At 46.2% G+C, this 16655-nt stretch overlaps 6 protein-coding genes across 6 annotated transcripts; 1 reads left to right on the top strand and 5 right to left on the bottom strand.

The window, feature by feature from the left end:
* Positions 1 to 1743: 1743 nt before the first annotated feature.
* F5891DRAFT_1179190 (uncharacterized protein) lies at positions 1744 to 2964 on the bottom strand (the record flags this gene model as incomplete). The annotated part of the gene is made up of 5 exons (XM_041365809.1): positions 1744 to 2042; positions 2099 to 2200; positions 2284 to 2377; positions 2434 to 2825; positions 2875 to 2964. The coding sequence occupies 5 exons, from the start codon at positions 2962 to 2964 to the stop codon at positions 1974 to 1976; spliced, it is 747 nt and encodes a 248-aa protein (XP_041216176.1). The 3' UTR covers positions 1744 to 1973.
* A 1093-nt stretch (positions 2965 to 4057) lies between these two features.
* On the bottom strand, positions 4058 to 4936 carry F5891DRAFT_972201 (uncharacterized protein; the record flags this gene model as incomplete). Its single annotated transcript, XM_041376366.1, has 2 exons — positions 4058 to 4486; positions 4547 to 4936. Coding segments are annotated over 2 exons (819 nt in total), but the record flags the coding sequence as incomplete, so codon positions are not given.
* A 2896-nt stretch (positions 4937 to 7832) lies between these two features.
* Positions 7833 to 8963, bottom strand: F5891DRAFT_990774 (uncharacterized protein; the record flags this gene model as incomplete). Its single annotated transcript, XM_041378096.1, has 6 exons — positions 7833 to 7916; positions 7972 to 8142; positions 8198 to 8373; positions 8424 to 8517; positions 8647 to 8698; positions 8764 to 8963. The coding sequence occupies 6 exons, from the start codon at positions 8961 to 8963 to the stop codon at positions 7833 to 7835; spliced, it is 777 nt and encodes a 258-aa protein (XP_041216174.1).
* A 358-nt stretch (positions 8964 to 9321) lies between these two features.
* Positions 9322 to 12595, top strand: F5891DRAFT_990773 (uncharacterized protein; the record flags this gene model as incomplete). The annotated part of the gene is made up of 14 exons (XM_041378095.1): positions 9322 to 9488; positions 9549 to 9732; positions 9781 to 10143; positions 10494 to 10592; positions 10672 to 10821; positions 10855 to 10956; positions 11038 to 11116; positions 11412 to 11437; positions 11534 to 11694; positions 11865 to 11920; positions 11955 to 11997; positions 12072 to 12129; positions 12190 to 12313; positions 12459 to 12595. 14 exons carry the CDS (start codon positions 9322 to 9324, stop codon positions 12593 to 12595), a joined length of 1749 nt encoding a protein of 582 aa, XP_041216173.1.
* Positions 12596 to 13195: 600 nt separating this feature from the next.
* Positions 13196 to 14957, bottom strand: F5891DRAFT_990772 (uncharacterized protein; the record flags this gene model as incomplete). The annotated part of the gene is made up of 6 exons (XM_041378094.1): positions 13196 to 13259; positions 13554 to 13720; positions 13768 to 13799; positions 14146 to 14379; positions 14483 to 14680; positions 14738 to 14957. 6 exons carry the CDS (start codon positions 14955 to 14957, stop codon positions 13196 to 13198), a joined length of 915 nt encoding a protein of 304 aa, XP_041216172.1.
* A 498-nt stretch (positions 14958 to 15455) lies between these two features.
* Positions 15456 to 16655, bottom strand: F5891DRAFT_972198 (uncharacterized protein; the record flags this gene model as incomplete). Its single annotated transcript, XM_041376365.1, has 2 exons — positions 15456 to 16092; positions 16147 to 16655. The coding sequence occupies 2 exons, from the start codon at positions 16653 to 16655 to the stop codon at positions 15456 to 15458; spliced, it is 1146 nt and encodes a 381-aa protein (XP_041216171.1).

Raw genomic sequence — 16655 nt, 5'->3', positions numbered from 1 at the left:
GGCGGGATAGGATTGCATGGCCTGCTGTTGCATGGGTTGGGGTTGGTATTGGTATTGGTAGAGTGTACCAAGGGGAAGAGGCTCTGCCGGCGGCGGAGGCTGGGACGACGACTGGGCCCCAGGATGAATTGGTTGCGGAGGGACCACGACGATTGCACGGCCGAGGAACATACCCATGTTCTTTCTTGCGATGGTACGTGAGGCTGGAAGGCATGTTAGTTCTGTAGTCACAGCCATCATGAGGACAGGTGTAGCGTTGTAACTTGTTCGCCCGTACTAAATGAAATGAAATAAAATTGTTGATCAGGTGGAATCGATGATGGTGATGAATGACCGCGTACTGCCCATCAGTATGATAATGGAAGCTTGATTTGTGCAACGTCACAAAGTCACACCCGCCCCAGGTGCAGAAGTACGCACTGAGTGAGCGAATATAAGTGACGTGAGCTACATACCATAGGGAAGACACACGTACTCTTCTGGTGAATGCATAGCCTCGTGTATCTTGCAGTCGGCGAACTTGGCAAAAGTTTGGTTGCAGCTAGAGCAAGCATAGATCTAAATATTATAAGAGTTAGTCTTCAAGTCAATGCACGAAGTATGCGCCTGATTAGGCTTACCTTTGGCATGATTGGTTACATAAGAATGTGGGTGAGGATACTACGTATGAGGTGAATGTACGATTCAACTTGAGCGGATGATGGTGCTGGGTCAGTATCAGGGTAGGTATATATACGATTCCCTGCTGTGGTCGCGGCATTGTGCTTTGCGATGGACAAACACATGCAGAGTTGTGGTTTTCAGTGGACAGACGCTTTGTGGAGGTTAGTAGTGGATGTGGGTTATGTAACGCGTGAATGCATTGTTGTTGAAGCAACCGCATCCGTTTGAATGCTTCATCATCTGTCATCGAGAGAACACCATGATAGAGTTATTTTCCAGAGATATGCACATCGATCGAAATTCAGCGTGGGGAATCGAGTAAAGACCGACATGGATGTCGAATTCCATGACACCGAAATCCAAAAACTTTTTGGAGGTCTTTGTCGTCATGACCGGCCTGGGCCGTGCAACAGGCAGTCATTCGACCAACCCATTAAGCCACTAGGTGCTTCGCATTGTCCAAGCGTAGTGCTTTGAGATTTTCATCTTTGTGGGCAGGACCGGGTAAGAGTTGTCAATTTCAGCAGCGAGATAGTCAAATGAATGAGATCGGACGCGCGATGAATCGTAAAGTCCGTGCAGGTCAGTGCATTTGCATACGCTTGTGTCTATTGCTACTAGCTAATGCTAGACAGTACGTTGGCGTGATGAGGGGACTTGTCGAGACTGTGGTTGACACCCTTGTATGACTGTAAGTACGAGCGAGCATCAGGAACGTAACGTACTAGCAAGTTCCGACATCCAAGTATGCCCTAACGAAGTATGCTCAAGTTGTGTATTCTTGCAGAGACCCTGCTGTTACTTGAGGGACCTTGCATGACAAATCAGTACAAACACCTTGGAATTAGTACACATCGCAACGATTACAGTGGTATCAGTATCACACTACTCACTGATAGTGATAGTAGAATTTCATGGATGCGGCAGTGGTTGTGCACTAACGTATTGTTGATGCGGCGAATTCCGACTGAATGAATGAATTTTCTATTCTACGCTCACATAAGCTCAGCGCTCAGGCCTCAGGTCCAGGTACCTAGCCTCTAGGTACCTCGACTAATAGGTGATCACGTGCGACGGTGGCAGCAGTGTATTTCATCTTATAGAGAACTCGGTTTATCACAGCTAGGGAATTGTGCTTATGCCCATACAAAGTCTACGTAGGTAACTTAACATGATAATTATGGTGAGAAAACAACAATCTACATATATATCCAGTTGCATCTCGAAACTCTAAAGTACTTGTTGATTATAACGGAGGATACTGCCTCGTCAACAGATACCAAATAGTAAACAGGGACTGCGAATGGGAGCTAAACAAGAACACCTTTTTTGGCGAGTCTTTGCCCAGTATCCACACCAGAACTGCGGCGAATAGACAGCTTCCCATAATGTATGTGTTTTCAATGAAGGCCAACATAACCAGCATATGACAGACCGTCAATATGACCTTGATTTTGAGTATTGAACCGAGAAGGACAGGTATAGTGGGGACCCCGGCCTTCATATCTTCTTCAAAATCACGGACATCGGCCATGATCTATAGATATAGTCAGGGTTAAATCGTGCGATCATGTGCGGTCTACTTACTGTGTGGCATTAGCGGTTGACGGTCGACCACACTATCAGTTGAACGACGCTCCATGGAGACGGCAACGTGCTAGTGAGATTGCCTGATCCCGACAACACGGAGAAAACCACAGCGTAGATGCCACGCCTGAAGAGTATTTGTTTGCATGCCGTGTATCGTTCAAGGTGAACACGCAGACATACCCTCGAATGGTGCCATTGAAAATTGCTTTCATGCCTGGGACGCGTTTGATGACCAGTTCAGGTGCAGATCTAGAAGGCTGGTAGTTATCTCTGCCAAACCTCCCATGGAGGCGCCTCGAGATTAGCCAAAACTTCTTGAAGCTGATCGGAGTGGTCCAGAGCAAGGCAGGAACGACAAACATTGCCGTGGCGAGGAGCGTCGACATTGGACACCGAGATAGTACCAATGCAAGGAGCACAACATGGGCGGCGAGGAAAGTTCGTGCATACATAAAGAAACAGGTGATGCATGGGTTGTTGGTGGTAGTGGGGTCCAACGAAAACTCCTCTTCTTTATCCTTAAGATGGTCAGCGCCAATGGCAAGGATATCGGACGTGACGCAGATGGTTATCTGCAAAGATAATTGCGTGAACGACATTATCTAGTATTAAATTAATGACCATACCGGCCTCCAGTGGATACGTCCGTATGCCCAAGTGAACTGAGATCTGAACGAATACTTCATTACCTGTCATTTCCCGCAGAGCCATACTAGGATTCCATTATGGCCTCGAAACTGGAGTTGGAATTAGTAGAAGACGGACACGCTCGTGGACCAGAGGAGCATGGCAGAGAGAGGTCAGATCATAGGAGAATGTGGGGTAGAAGAAGAGCTTCCAGCATGCGGCGATTGCAATAAGTACTAACCAAAATTTGACCGCATACTACTGGTAGCCGGGACCGTGGCTCACTGGGAGTTGTTTTAAGCTAACACGGAGGATGTGTCCGTTTCTACCCCGAATGTCAGATACAAGATAGCAGATAGCCAATTAGGCTGAGGACGCACTCACTGTCCCTCGTCAAATTCCTTCCAAACGATGAAATAAAACTCGAGAGTAGGTCTTCATGATTTCTCGGAGCATTATGCACACCTTTCTTTACCGTAGGCAGGTCTGTACCGTGAGCAGGATCACCCGTTCTTCCTAGTTACATGAAGTGAGGTTCCGACCGACTTGATCTCAGCGCACAATATTCGGCCGGGATAGGTCTACTGAATCGTCTACCAAACATGGGAACACTTCCGGCATCGAATCACGTGGACGTTTGCTTCGCCTTTTATTATATCTCAGACCGTTGGTTATGCTGACGACTTGTGATCTTATGGTCTTTGGCATAGGCACTCTATGGGTTCTGTGGTCCCCTTCCGCTTGTCTTGGTTTATATCCAGAACATTCTGCAAATAATTCGCTCCATCCTTATGAGGGTCAAGTACATTCGAACACCGACGCGATATGGATACGTCAACACTTATAAATACGGATGCCGTTCTCATACAATAGCGCAGGATGTTTGTCTCTAACAGTGTTGGTACAATAGTTGAATGATCTAGTAGTGTTTTTAGGTATGGGATTCTTCACAGTATGTACATAATTAACAATAGTACCGTAGTGGCATCGAACATAAGAGAAGACACCGGCAATGCATACCAGCACTAAGAACATGAAGAGGCGTCTATAGGCTGCTTGAGCCCGTTAAGCAGCGGGTGCAGGAGGAGTATGTCGACCAGTCACTAGAGCATATCTTTCTGCAATCCTGTAATCCACAAGTGTTATTTTCATCGTCAAAAATTGAATAAAAAGGAGCTTACCGAAGTACCTCTTGAGAATGTTCAAGACTTATGGGCTGTTGAATATTGAGTGTTTCTAAATCATCCATGTCCAAGGTGCTTAACCACGCTTCATCATAGAAGTTACGTGGGAGACCTGGGACCGGTTTACCTATGCGGTGGACATTGCGTTGGGTGGTTGGAACCCTAATGCGAGGCCAGTTACCACGTTTTGGTCGGTTCACCTCATTGAACTTTGTCGTCATGAAGATGCGGTCAAACACTCGAAGCCATGGTGCTACAGCCGGATTGCGCCACTTGTCCAAAAAAATGATGTAACGTTTAATTCCGTCTCGAGTGTCAGACTCATCGCCACTCATACCGTCAGGGCCCATATCACGAATAATATTACGGTGACCAACGAGATCTTCATGACAATAGGCTGCCGTAACGCGGTGGTCAAATAGCTAGTAAAGCAATTGGTCAACATGAAATGTGATATTAACGAGTCAGATTTTCTTGCGTACAGTTTTGCGGCGAGCTCGTCGAGCAGCTGTTTGGCGGTTGTCAATTGTCTGTTGAGGGGGCGGCAATGAATGTGCACTTCGAACCTGTTCACGGTAGTGTGAACAAAGGGTTTTGAGGTGAGCTCGAAATGAGGTCTCCACGATCTGCTTATCGCAGCTAGTGTATTGGCCAGATTCGATAAAACTCCTAGCAAACACCTTTGCTGCTTTTTTATTCCAAGGTGTAAGGTGTGTTTTACCAAATTCCAGTCGGAAGTTGTCCACAGTTGGCCCACCTCGTTTTGCCAGTACAAATTCGGCTAGCTCAGATGGGTCTGGAGGGGGAGGTAGAGGATCGTTCTTTGTCTCACGCCCTAGCATATACATTGCATGCTCACGGACTTCACGCTGTGCAGTGAGAACAATCAATGACACAGTTTTGAGTTCTTAAAATAAGATATTACCTTTAAGACAATGTCTCTGGCTGGGCGATACCGGCTAGCCCTATGATTTGGAGGCCTGTGGATGGGATCAACTTGAATAAGCTGTGGTGTGGCAACCGATTGATTGCTGGATGCCGATGAGGATCCAGAAGCATTGTGGAGGCGCGCTGAGCGTCGAAGAGTTGCCACTTCGGCACGAGTTTCCATTACTGCGTTTAGTACACGCTCAATGTCACCTTTGGTGGCCCATGGATGTTCATCTTCATCGACAATACTATCTGCCTCCTAGTAGAGGCAATGGGTGAGAAACACCAACCCAATTGTACGCAATCAAACAAAATCACATACCATTTCTTCGTTCACGAGATCCTCCTGATCGACCATTTCTTCGTTCATGAGATCGTCTTGATTTACAATTTCTTCGTTGATGAGATCGTCTTGATTTACCATTTCTTCGTTAATGAATTCATCTTGATTTACCATTTCTTCGTTGATGAGATCCTCCTCATTAATCGTTTCTTCCTCCATAAGATCTTCATTGGGTTCTGCCAGGACCAGATCTTCCTGCCAAAAATGCTCCTCTCCATCATCGTGACCGTCATCATCGTGATCGTCATCATCGTGACCATCATCACCATGGCCTTTCTGAGCTTCAACAACAGACGAAACCAAATTAGCCAACTCCTCATTTGCTACGGAGAGTTCTCTCGTATTAAAATAGTGGATTGGCGGAGTAACAGCTCGATTATTCTGAACAAGAGACCCTCATGTGTCAATTGTCGCAACAATCAATAAGACAAAAATATCGCACCTGGCCATCGTTGGCAACATCATGATTAAGAGTGGCACAAGGCTCACTTGGGTCTGGGGTGGTCTATTTGACCGATGAGAAAACAAGTACATCGCATTAACGTACCCACCAAACTCATGATCCAATCTATTAGATCGTCATCAGCTGGTGATTCAACAGTTTTTACGATCTGAAAGCCATCAGATCGAGAATATCTTATCATTACAAAAATACATACCATAGTGTCATCAACTTCCTCCCGGAGGGCAACTTCATGTTCATTTACATCACCTTCGTGGGCCTCAGGTTCTGTACTAGTCTGTAATACTCAGATGTGATATCAAACTCTGCAATGCAAAAGATACATACCGGTGTTTCAATTGGTTGGTGATGTACCATTGAAATTTCAGGAGAAGAGGGACTGCTACTAGGTCCATCCAATGATGGCGATCCAGCTCGACGAGGAGAGAGTGAACGCTGGCGATGCCTCGTACGTCTCAATGGGACAATCACCTGATCCGAAGTTTGATACGGATGATGTAGCTCACGATATTGTGGGCGATGATCTCGATAAACAGTCATGTCAAAGGCAAGTACGATGAAAGTGGTCTGGAGTATAGTGAATCGTTGACTTTTATACAACTGGAACAAAGCACTTACTTTGTGATACAAAGGCCTCGGGTGCCATCAAAACAATTGTTTGTCTGAATTGTATCGGACCAAAGTCAAAAGAAAGTCATGCATGAAGCGAATCAGCAACGTTCGTTCACAAAGGGAAAGATCATTATGAGAAACAAATCATGTACAACCAGCCAATCAATCTAATAGTATCTATACCAGCGGATCCTATGTACATGTGACTGTCGAGCTATCAGATATGTTGGTTCAGTCAAGATTGAAATGTGGGCCATACTGACTTGGACGAAGTTCTTCATTTAGTCTTGTTCGACTGAGTGGCACGCATCCTAATGGCCAACTCCGCAAGATCTAGGCTTGGGACGACGGTCATATCCCTGTGAGAATGATCATCTGCAATCTGCAAAAAAAGTCTCGGAGGCTCATATGCAGATAGTAAGGGCACATCACATACCTGGTGCTGCGGTTGCTGTTGGACACAGCATTGTGTGACTGGAGCAGGGAATCGTTGTCGGAAACTTGTATTGAATTCTCGCAATGGCTCTAAACCAACATCTACCAGGGTTATATTGGTTACTTGCCCCAAGTAAACTGTCACCTCAGAATAGAATTCTGCAGCAAGGTCTTTCATGTTTAGTCTTGAACGCCACTAGTACTAGCAACTCACTTAGCTCTTCTGAAGACTTCCCCTCTGGGCACGTCACATCATGTGACTCCAACCTATAGCTTATTCTTCACAAAGCAGCCATCAAGAGTACTGACACAAAGCAATATTGTTCCATATAAACGAGGCAAAGATGTAATGGTATGGACTGTCAACACATTGCTCCCACTATGCCTGTGACAGATTTTCTTCTCGCTGCTATGGATGTTATTTTGAGTCGTCAGGAACGCACCGTCATTACGCCTACCCCTGCTATTGTTGAAGAAGAAGATATGGTGATCGTCACAAATCACAACTCAAACACCAGTGAACACGTGGCTACTGATAGAGAGATCAGCTTGATCGGACCTCTGGTACTATTTTTGTTGATTATTCAGTTTACCATTTACAAATTTATGGATAGATGGACGCTTGTGCCATGTATCGGAACCAGATCTCAGCAGCAAAAGATCAATGCAAACAACTGCAAGCCGTAATATCGAAGATTGTTGCCATTGCAATTGTTGAGGATATGAACCAGTGCGAGGGCTGCACTGGCGTCCTTCAGTATCCATATATGTGAGCATGTTTTTTGGAGTTAGTACAAATGTTTGGGTCCATCTGACATAACAACACGTTCCAGTTTGAAAGACTACGGTCATTCACTCTGTCCCCGTTGTTTTCAACTCACCCTGCACATGACTATCAACAACAATCGTTCACTGTATCCTGACCTGTGAGTCGCGTTAAATAGTATACATGTTGGAACTTTGTGGCGTGTAAATACATGTTTATTCATCGCCAGAAATACAGACCTGGTACAAGTATATGAGGCGTCTTGATTTTTGAAGACAAGTTCATGTCACGTCCAAAGTCGTACTGTACTGGTCTGCGCATGAATGAGTCCGGATGTCCAGAAAATGAATACACTCACCCGCTGAGCTAGAATCCACATGAGTCCGGAATCCGGATGTCGATCCACGAGCGTGGATGCCAATCCGCATGAGTTCGGATGTCGATCCACGAGCGTGGATACAAATCCTGGTACAAGTATATGAGGCGTCTTGATTTTTGAAGACAAGTTCATGTCACGTCCAAAGTCGTACTGTACTGGTCTGCGCATGAATGAGTCCGGATGTCCAGAAAATGAATACACTCACCCGCTGAGCTAGAATCCACATGAGTCCGGAATCCGGATGTCGATCCACGAGCGTGGATGCCAATCCGCATGAGTTCGGATGTCGATCCACGAGTCTGGGTACAAATCCTGGTACAAGTATATGAGGCGTCTTGATTTTTGAAGACAAGTTCATGTCACGTCCAAAGTCGTACTGTACTGGTCTGCGCATGAATGAGTCCGGATGTCCAGAAAATGAATACACACACCCGCTGAGCTAGAATCCACATGAGTCCGGAATCCGGATGTCGATCCACGAGCGTGGATGCCAATCCGCATGAGTTCGGATGTCGATCCACGAGTCTGGATACAAATCCTGGTACAAGTATGGCGTCTTGATTTTTGAAGACAAGTTCATGTCACAGTCCAAAGTCGTACTGTACTGGTCTGCGCATGAATGAGTCCGGATATTTAGAAAATGAATACACTCACCCGCTGAGCTAGAATCCACATGAGTCCGGAATCCGGATGTCGATCCACGAGTCTGGATACAAATCCACATGAGCCCGGATGTCGATCCACATGAGTCTGGAAAATGAATACACTCACATTGCCCTTGAAGCTATCGACCTTCGGTCAGTGGTATAACCCGCTAAGCCATTGTAGTCATATGAGGAGCGAATCGGTGAGCCGTGACTGTCCAAGGACGGGCGTATATTTCTAGGTAAACATCGTCGAATCAGCACAAGCGCGATACGATCGATCACGTAACGATGACTAGACTTGAAGCTTGAGACGTCATACACCATTTCACCAAAACGGGGATCGATGACATGGTTCACGTTTTCAAAAACACTGGTTGGTGAGATGTTCGATGGAGCGAATCTCCGGTGGGAAACGCAAGACAAGGAACAGGTGCAGGGTGAGGTGCGGATTGGAAATCACTACTAAAATGTCTGAGTCGGACTCGTCATCGTTGACAGAATCTGAATAGTTATAAAGCGGAGTTTGATAGCCTATATCCGTGGGAATCTGCAGTCGGGGACTCGATGCGTCCACCCGCTATACTAATAATACATCCGAGAATTCTACTGACTCGGTATACAAAGAAACATCGATTGAGTGTTCCATCATCCCTTCTTCAAGTCGTCCAGCATAACGCTAACTATGCATATACAGAATAAAATTCTTGCAGAATTTTGCTCTGAAATTCCTGTTGCGAATGGACAAACAACAGTATTGCAATTGATGGATGTTTCATCTGGGCCACAATCCGCTTTCGAGACAACTTTCCGACAGCGATTTTCGCTTCCAATAGACCCTGGCCATGACCAGTATGTACCATATATCCTCTGCATAATCCCATCATATAGAATTCCTTATTGGCGCTGTAGGATCCATACTCGTGATAGCGGTGATATCACCCCAAGCCACATCACCAACAGCGTGGTACCCACCTCCAATGACAATCAATATCCCCAACCCAGTACTATCACGACTCGTAGTGATAACTTGTCCAATGGCGAGGATCACATCCTCAATGTATCTTCTACCGATCTAGCAGAAGATATTAGTCTTGTAAGTTATCTTTCGGCCTTCTAGTGAAGCCCTCATGATGTCCGACAGGTCGATGACATCATTTCGAATAATGCTCCCCTCTCAACAGAACATGCCGCAGAGCGTTCTGTGTATCTGAAGCGCTTTGTGCGCAAAACATCGACGTTAACCTACGGATGGTTCGAGACCACTGGTGCACAGCCCGTTGATACCCCACCTAACTTTTTATCCTTTGATACTCTCCAACTCGGCGACCTATTTCTCCATCGCACCGACCAGAAAGTGTCGTGCTGGATCCGCGAGTATTCCCCTAGTGGTGGTGTATGGAGAGTGATCTTACCGGGAGATAATGGGTCGCACAATGAAGATTTCTCTTGCAGAATTTTAGTGTTACATTCTGATGGGAATCCCACATGGGTTCTTCCCAAAACTGTACAGAGATACAAGCGATTGACACGAACTAAATTAGTGGAAAACGCTGTTTAGATGTTTTGGTAAAGTACACATTGTGACTACTTCACTCGCATTATTTTCAATTGCTAATGTCAAGGTCCTCGTTCTACTTGGTGAGGAAGTACTTAGTATATAAGCACTCGAGTCGAAGGAGAGTAAGAGTGGTGGGGATGTCCGGAATATTTGAGAGCGTGGTAGATCATATCGACAACGATCTGCTCATCACAGCGACACGGTCCCAGTCACAACGTCCTCTGACTTTAAGTCTCCGCCACTTCTAATCACCTCGCCCACAAGTCAAATATGAGGACAACAGACAAGTGACATAGTACGGGTTCATCGGTGCACTGAACAGAGACCTCCGTCGCTTCAAAACACCTCGCCCGCATAACAATCAAGACAACAGACGCACGACCTTGGGTTCATGGGTAAACCAGAGCGGAGACCTCCGCCGCTTCCGATCACCTCGCCCACGTCAAACATGGGGACAACAGACTAGTGACGTAGTACGGGTTCATCGGTGCACTGAACAGAGACCTCCGTCGCTTCAAAACACCTCGCCCGCATAACAATCATCAAGACAGCAGACGCACGACCTTGGGTTCATGGGTAAACCAGAGCGGAGACCTCCGCCGCTTCCAATCACCTCGCCCACAAGTCAAACATGGGGACAACAGACTAGTGGCATAGTACGGGTTCATCGATGTACTGAGCAGAGACCTCCGCCGCTTCAAAACACCTCGCCCGCATAACAATCATCAAGACAGCAGACGCACGACCTTGGGTTCACGGGTAAACCAGAGCGGAGACCTCCGCCGCTTCCGATCACCTCGCCCACAAGTCAAACATTGGGACAACTGACCACTGGCATAGTACGGATTCATCGGTGTCCAGACACCTCATCCACATGCCACAAATCAAAGACGCCTAAAATACAACGATAACTGGATCAGTGAGCATCAACAAAAGAGAGATGTGAGAAGGAACGCCTAAGATACAACAATAACTAGATCAGTGAGCATCAACGAAAGAGAGATAATCAGAGATTTGAGAAGGAACGCCAACGAAAAAAGTATGTCCAGGGCGGGCCCCGCCGGCTCATGTCAGCAGGTCACGTGTGTATGGACACAGAAAGTGGAACTAAATCAAGATTTTCGGCCTTGATCGTATCGTTCCGAACCTGCAAGTGGAAAATCTACAGGGATCGTGTAGATATATTTAACCATCAAAATCCTGACCTGCTGCAGCTTCACCGGCGGACGCGGTGAATGTTGTCCGTAATCGTCAAATCGAATGATGTGCCTGTGATCGGGGTTTCTGCCATTTCAAGACTCGATAGTAGATATCTAGTAATGGTACTTACTTATAGCTTAAAGGCCAACTGGCGCTCATGCACCCAACAGAGGGAATCCATTCGTTTCTCCAGGAGTCTGAAGGAACGGCTGAAGTATTAATATTGGCACAATTGCTTGTAAACGTTGACGTTGAGTTGCGGAAAAGTGGATTCAACTCGGAATATCACGTGATCAAGTATGTCATGAACTTTTTCAATTTTCGATGCTTGAATATTTGTTCTGCTTCGACACACTATCATGCATGCGCGCGCAGTAACATTTACTTAGAAAACTAATATATTAAACTTGAATGTGGGTCGGATATCACCTTCGCATCCGTTTGGTGATCCTCATCCTCTATTACAGTTATCCGCGGGAAAAAATCTTAAAGCTCCCTCCTGGTGCATTCCCACCATCATCCAGTGCGTATCCATCAATTATCCGACGAATCTGCAGCGTGGGCTGATACTGTGGATAAGGGCCTTCTTCGAATGCTCATGTAAAAGTCATGCTCAATCATTTTTCGGCGAGTAACCTTTTTCTTGCTCGTGTGCACATGCTCACGTCTCGTAGACATCTCCCTATCCCGTTCGTGGTCTTCACCCTTCCCTCACTGCTATTTACTTACCACGTACGTGACAAGCGAGACGATTTTCTCACCTAAACGACGCCGTGCAGCATTTTCAGTTAGTCCTGGACCAATGTTCTGTCGGCCATCCTGACTATGCAACAGCTCTCACCCCTTGCATGGGCATGTGCCTTGCGTGTACCTATCACCACTTGCTTGTCTATCTCCATATATTTGTGCAATACAGGTGCGCAGGCGACGTGCGCTTCTTTTATCTCTTTGTTTGTACATTACTTACAATTGTTTTTGTACTTCGACCGGCTAATGTTGATGATCATTTGCACTCACTTATGCTCGTTCGCTCATTGACGATATGTATGCCATTTGTGCAGGCGTGCATTATCTATTCTACTACCATTTCATAATACCTATGGAGCTAGAGGGGGTCAAAAGTGCGGTCGGTAAATGCCAGAAACTGTCAAACAATTTGAAATTGTGCACGGCGATCAAGAACCAGCGCAATGACTGAAGGCAAGCCTCGTGGCTTAAAGAATATCCGATGAACAATGCTACGGAGCTGTGTACTTAGTTATCTCCGTTTATTGGACTGCATGTGTGATTCCGCTTTTAAGTCATTATATAGATTGCTGGAGGAAGCACGACACGCTTATCCCATTAGTCTTGTGAAAATAAATTTAACTCAAAAACGATAATCAACTGGCACAATGTTATGTAATCGCATGTCTCTGTTCACACTCTGAGTCAGGCTGATTTGATTATTCTGTCGTCGCTGCATGTTATAACGTCCATGTGAGAATTAGAAAGAATGGGTGATGTCGTGAGTCTGAGCCACTAAGAACGGTAGAAACGAATCAACCCCGACGAGATGCCATCATGACCAGCCCTCCAATCCACGTAATCTTCGAGAAACACCTCGCCGCGCAAACGACAGAAGTGCAACAGAGAAAATATGACAGATTCAAGACGGGTACATTTACATTTATTTGGGACAAACTTGAAGCTTGAAGGCTGAAGGAAGTTAGCGAGCCGCCTCTAGTATGACGACGTCTGTGCGGGGGTAAGGTAGAAAGAAATGTGGAATAAAGGTCTTTGAGAAACAAACAAACACTCAGTCCGGCACCAGCTGCATTCCGTACACTTGTCTGACAACGTGCTCATCCGATGGCACTGCCCTGATTCACGTGTAAGTGGGGATTTTGAATCAATTACAGCCAAAGTCAGAACTCACGTCGATACATTATACACCAAGTTTGCAATCTAACTTGTACGGCAAGGGCCTGCTACCCTTGGTGCCACTCCGACTCGGTTCCTGTTGATTTTGCGCCTTCCCAATTATTGTACAACGTCATAAGGCGCGCACACACATGCACACGGTCACAGAAAGAAAGAATCATTGCAAGGGTAGGCCAATCCTCATCCTTCGTGGGAACTGAGTGTCTCTCAGAAGAAAGAAAGTGAATACATACATGGCAGCTGTGTTCCGGATCATCAGCACGAGGTTCAATGCCTCGCTAATGTAAGGAGTCAGAGACAAAGTTATGTTTGAACTCGAAAATGGTTGGGACCTCGACGATTTGGGCGAAATAAGGGTCAGAATAGGCTGATTGAGAGCGCGAGAAGCATGCCGAGGAATCTGTTCACACAATCAAGAAATTTAGAGCACTTGAATGAAAAACTCACATAGGTATGTGCCCGCACAAGTTCTTCCATTCCTGCAAGGTCATGCAGACAACCAGAGCCACGACAAAAATCGACATACTTGCGCAGGTGAGTGACACTCCATGGGCTCGCAAGATCAAGAGACGGGAATGGTATAGCCAGGAGAAGGCCAACGGAAGTTGAACGGAAGCGAAGATATAACGATGTTCAAGGTCTCAGCTGGGCCTGTCTGGTGACAATAGAGACAACCGGTGGGAGCACACAAAGGGTAGAAAGCAAGAATGTAGGCGGATTCAGCAAAGTGTCAAGATCACCTACCCCCCGGGCAAGATGCAAGAGAAAGTGAGAGCAAATTTAAGAGGATTACAACGTACGGGCTTCGCTATTGCTTGTGCAAACCTTCAGAAAAAATCGCCTCGCCTGAACTCTCTTCGCTCTCACTCATCTCTTTCTCCCGGAGTGCATGTGACATGTCCATGGGACTTGGTGCAGTGCTTGAAACTTGGTGACATTGCCCTCGCGCTTTGAAGTAGCGGAGAACAGGCAAAAGACTTGTCAATCGCAATCGGCGTCCGAAATTTTTTAGGCGGCTCAGCATTGAATATTGAATATTGAAGCTCCAGTTACATATGTCTATATATCGCAAATTGAGTCGTGATCACGTTTACATGTAAGGATAATGCCACAAAGCCCTACGTCAGCCATCTCTGAGTCCTCTCTATTTTGTCCTGTACACTTTGAATCTGAGCCCTTAGATCCTGCAACTGAGTCCTAGTTTCGACCTTGTTTGTCTCCGCAGCCTCCTTCGCGGCCATGCCTAGCATGACGCCTTGCTCAGCGTACTTTGTGTTCGCATTCGAAAGTGTGAACAACATGTTGAAATTGTCAGTCATATTGACCCGCATAGATTCAATGGCTTCCATTATATCAGCGACTTGGTAAATACCGACGTAGTCAGTTGGTAGCACTCGAAATTTGAATCGGGACTTACTGGTCATTTGAGGCCTAATGGCTTGTGCCCGGTTATTGAAGGGAACGGCAGGTTCATCATCGTCCGACATATGAGTGGCGCGTCTGCTCCAGTCTGAGGTGTCGGAATTGCTGGAATTTAAGTGGGAATCGGCAATAGTGTACGTGTTTGAGTTTGGGTTGGCGGTGCCTAAATAGGCGGGACCGATGCCCAAAGATGACCGTGGAGTAGCAAAAACCATGGTTGATAGATCAGAAGATTCTTAATGTATATACTCAATGATACTGATGAGTTGCGCATCGCAGCACGTACCTGAGGGATTCATAGTGGCCATTGTGTTGTATCGATCTGAGTAGACGGTTGGTATCATGTACCTGCGAGATTATATAGCTATCCTATATCAGTTATCAATCTGGCGAACAAAAGCCATGATCAAGTTCGCTGATCCTGTAATTACATGTCTGGACTTGATTGGTCGATGTAGCAGCCTCGTGAATCATGATTAGAATGTCAGATCCGGGCCATAACGGCGTCTGGTATTCGGAAAGGATCTCGATCAAGCGGAACGCACGATAATGGTCTCATGCACAGAGGATAAATGGAGCAGGTTGTAATACACCACCAACAAATTTATTGCGCTTCTCTTCTAGTACATTCCGAAATCGGCCCACATCGCCTTGAGCGCACAGAATGAATGGCGAGAGGATGCACTAGTAGTACGGCTGTTCCTCATCTGCTTTCAGCTATGATCATTGGCTGCAAACCCCAATGCTTTCCTCATTACATCTTCCTCCTTGTATTTTGCCCTCGCCCTGCCTTCCTGTAGCCGCTGGAGTCCATTCTGAATGCTCTGAATATGAACTTGAATTGGAATCCTCTCATCAACCAGTTCTGGAGCTGCTGCCCTCTCCCGTAAATCTTCCATATCTTCACTCATCGAATACAGAACCTGGAGCACAGCCATGATGTGGACCTGTGCTTGCTTCCGATAATCATTGACATCCATGAGCAAATTTGCGTGATGCTCATATCCCCTGAGTGTCTGTCGGTTTCCACCAAGCTTAGTCCACAATGCCTCCAGGAGGAGAGACTTCTCCGCCGCAATAAATGCATCTTCTCGCATCACAGCTTCGCGTATGGCAGACAGATCTTCCTCAAGCATATTTAAGTTGCGCAAACATATCTCGGCTTCCAGAATTAGCCGTTGTATGGCTCTTGAGAAGGCTTCCATGGCGCTGGAGAATGCATCCATTATAATGTCTTGCGTGGTGGGTGTCGTGCGGAATGGAGCAAAAGCCATGATTGAAAATGGTGATGGTGCATTTTCGCCAGCATCTTCTACAGTGCGCATTGCATAATGATTTACTGCCATAATGCTGGTGAAGATAAGTATGAATGCCCCTATAAGTGAATTACAATAAGTAACTCACTTATCAACTGCGCCAGCAACTTTTGAACTAAGTTTGATGAGACTCCTTGCGGTCATCTTGGCATCTCTGACAAATGTCGCTAGGAGATCAGCTAGAGCATCATTAGACTTGAGGAGGTTGCTATGGCGGACCAGAGTTGCAAGATCAGCTGTTGCAAATTCTGCCTTTCGTATTTCGAGGGAAAGTCCAGATCCTCTGACCGAACCATCCAAAATTTGCTCAAACATCCGGCTTTGATATTGCATGAGGTGGGGGAAGTCTGCCTGCTGTGGACTGCGCGCTAATACAAACTCGATGCACAACGCCGACCTTGATACCAAAGGAAGAAAGCACATTGGGTAAAATGCTGTGTGTAGTGTGCTGGAAATATGCTTCATGGTGGATGCCAGCATCCAGAGAAAGAGTAGCACAGATAATGGTATGCGCAATAGTCGCAATGCACGAAGGATGATATCAAAAAAATAGAAGCTAGAAGCTGACAACGCTTCCTTCACCCGATGCTGGTCCAT

The sequence above is a fragment of the Suillus fuscotomentosus genome, assembly GCF_016647785.1.
Source record: "Suillus fuscotomentosus strain FC203 chromosome Unknown F5891scaffold_506, whole genome shotgun sequence".
Classification (NCBI taxonomy): domain Eukaryota; kingdom Fungi; phylum Basidiomycota; class Agaricomycetes; order Boletales; family Suillaceae; genus Suillus; species Suillus fuscotomentosus.
Note: the sequence above shows the minus strand (reverse complement) of the source record. Positions and strands in the feature narration are given on the sequence as shown.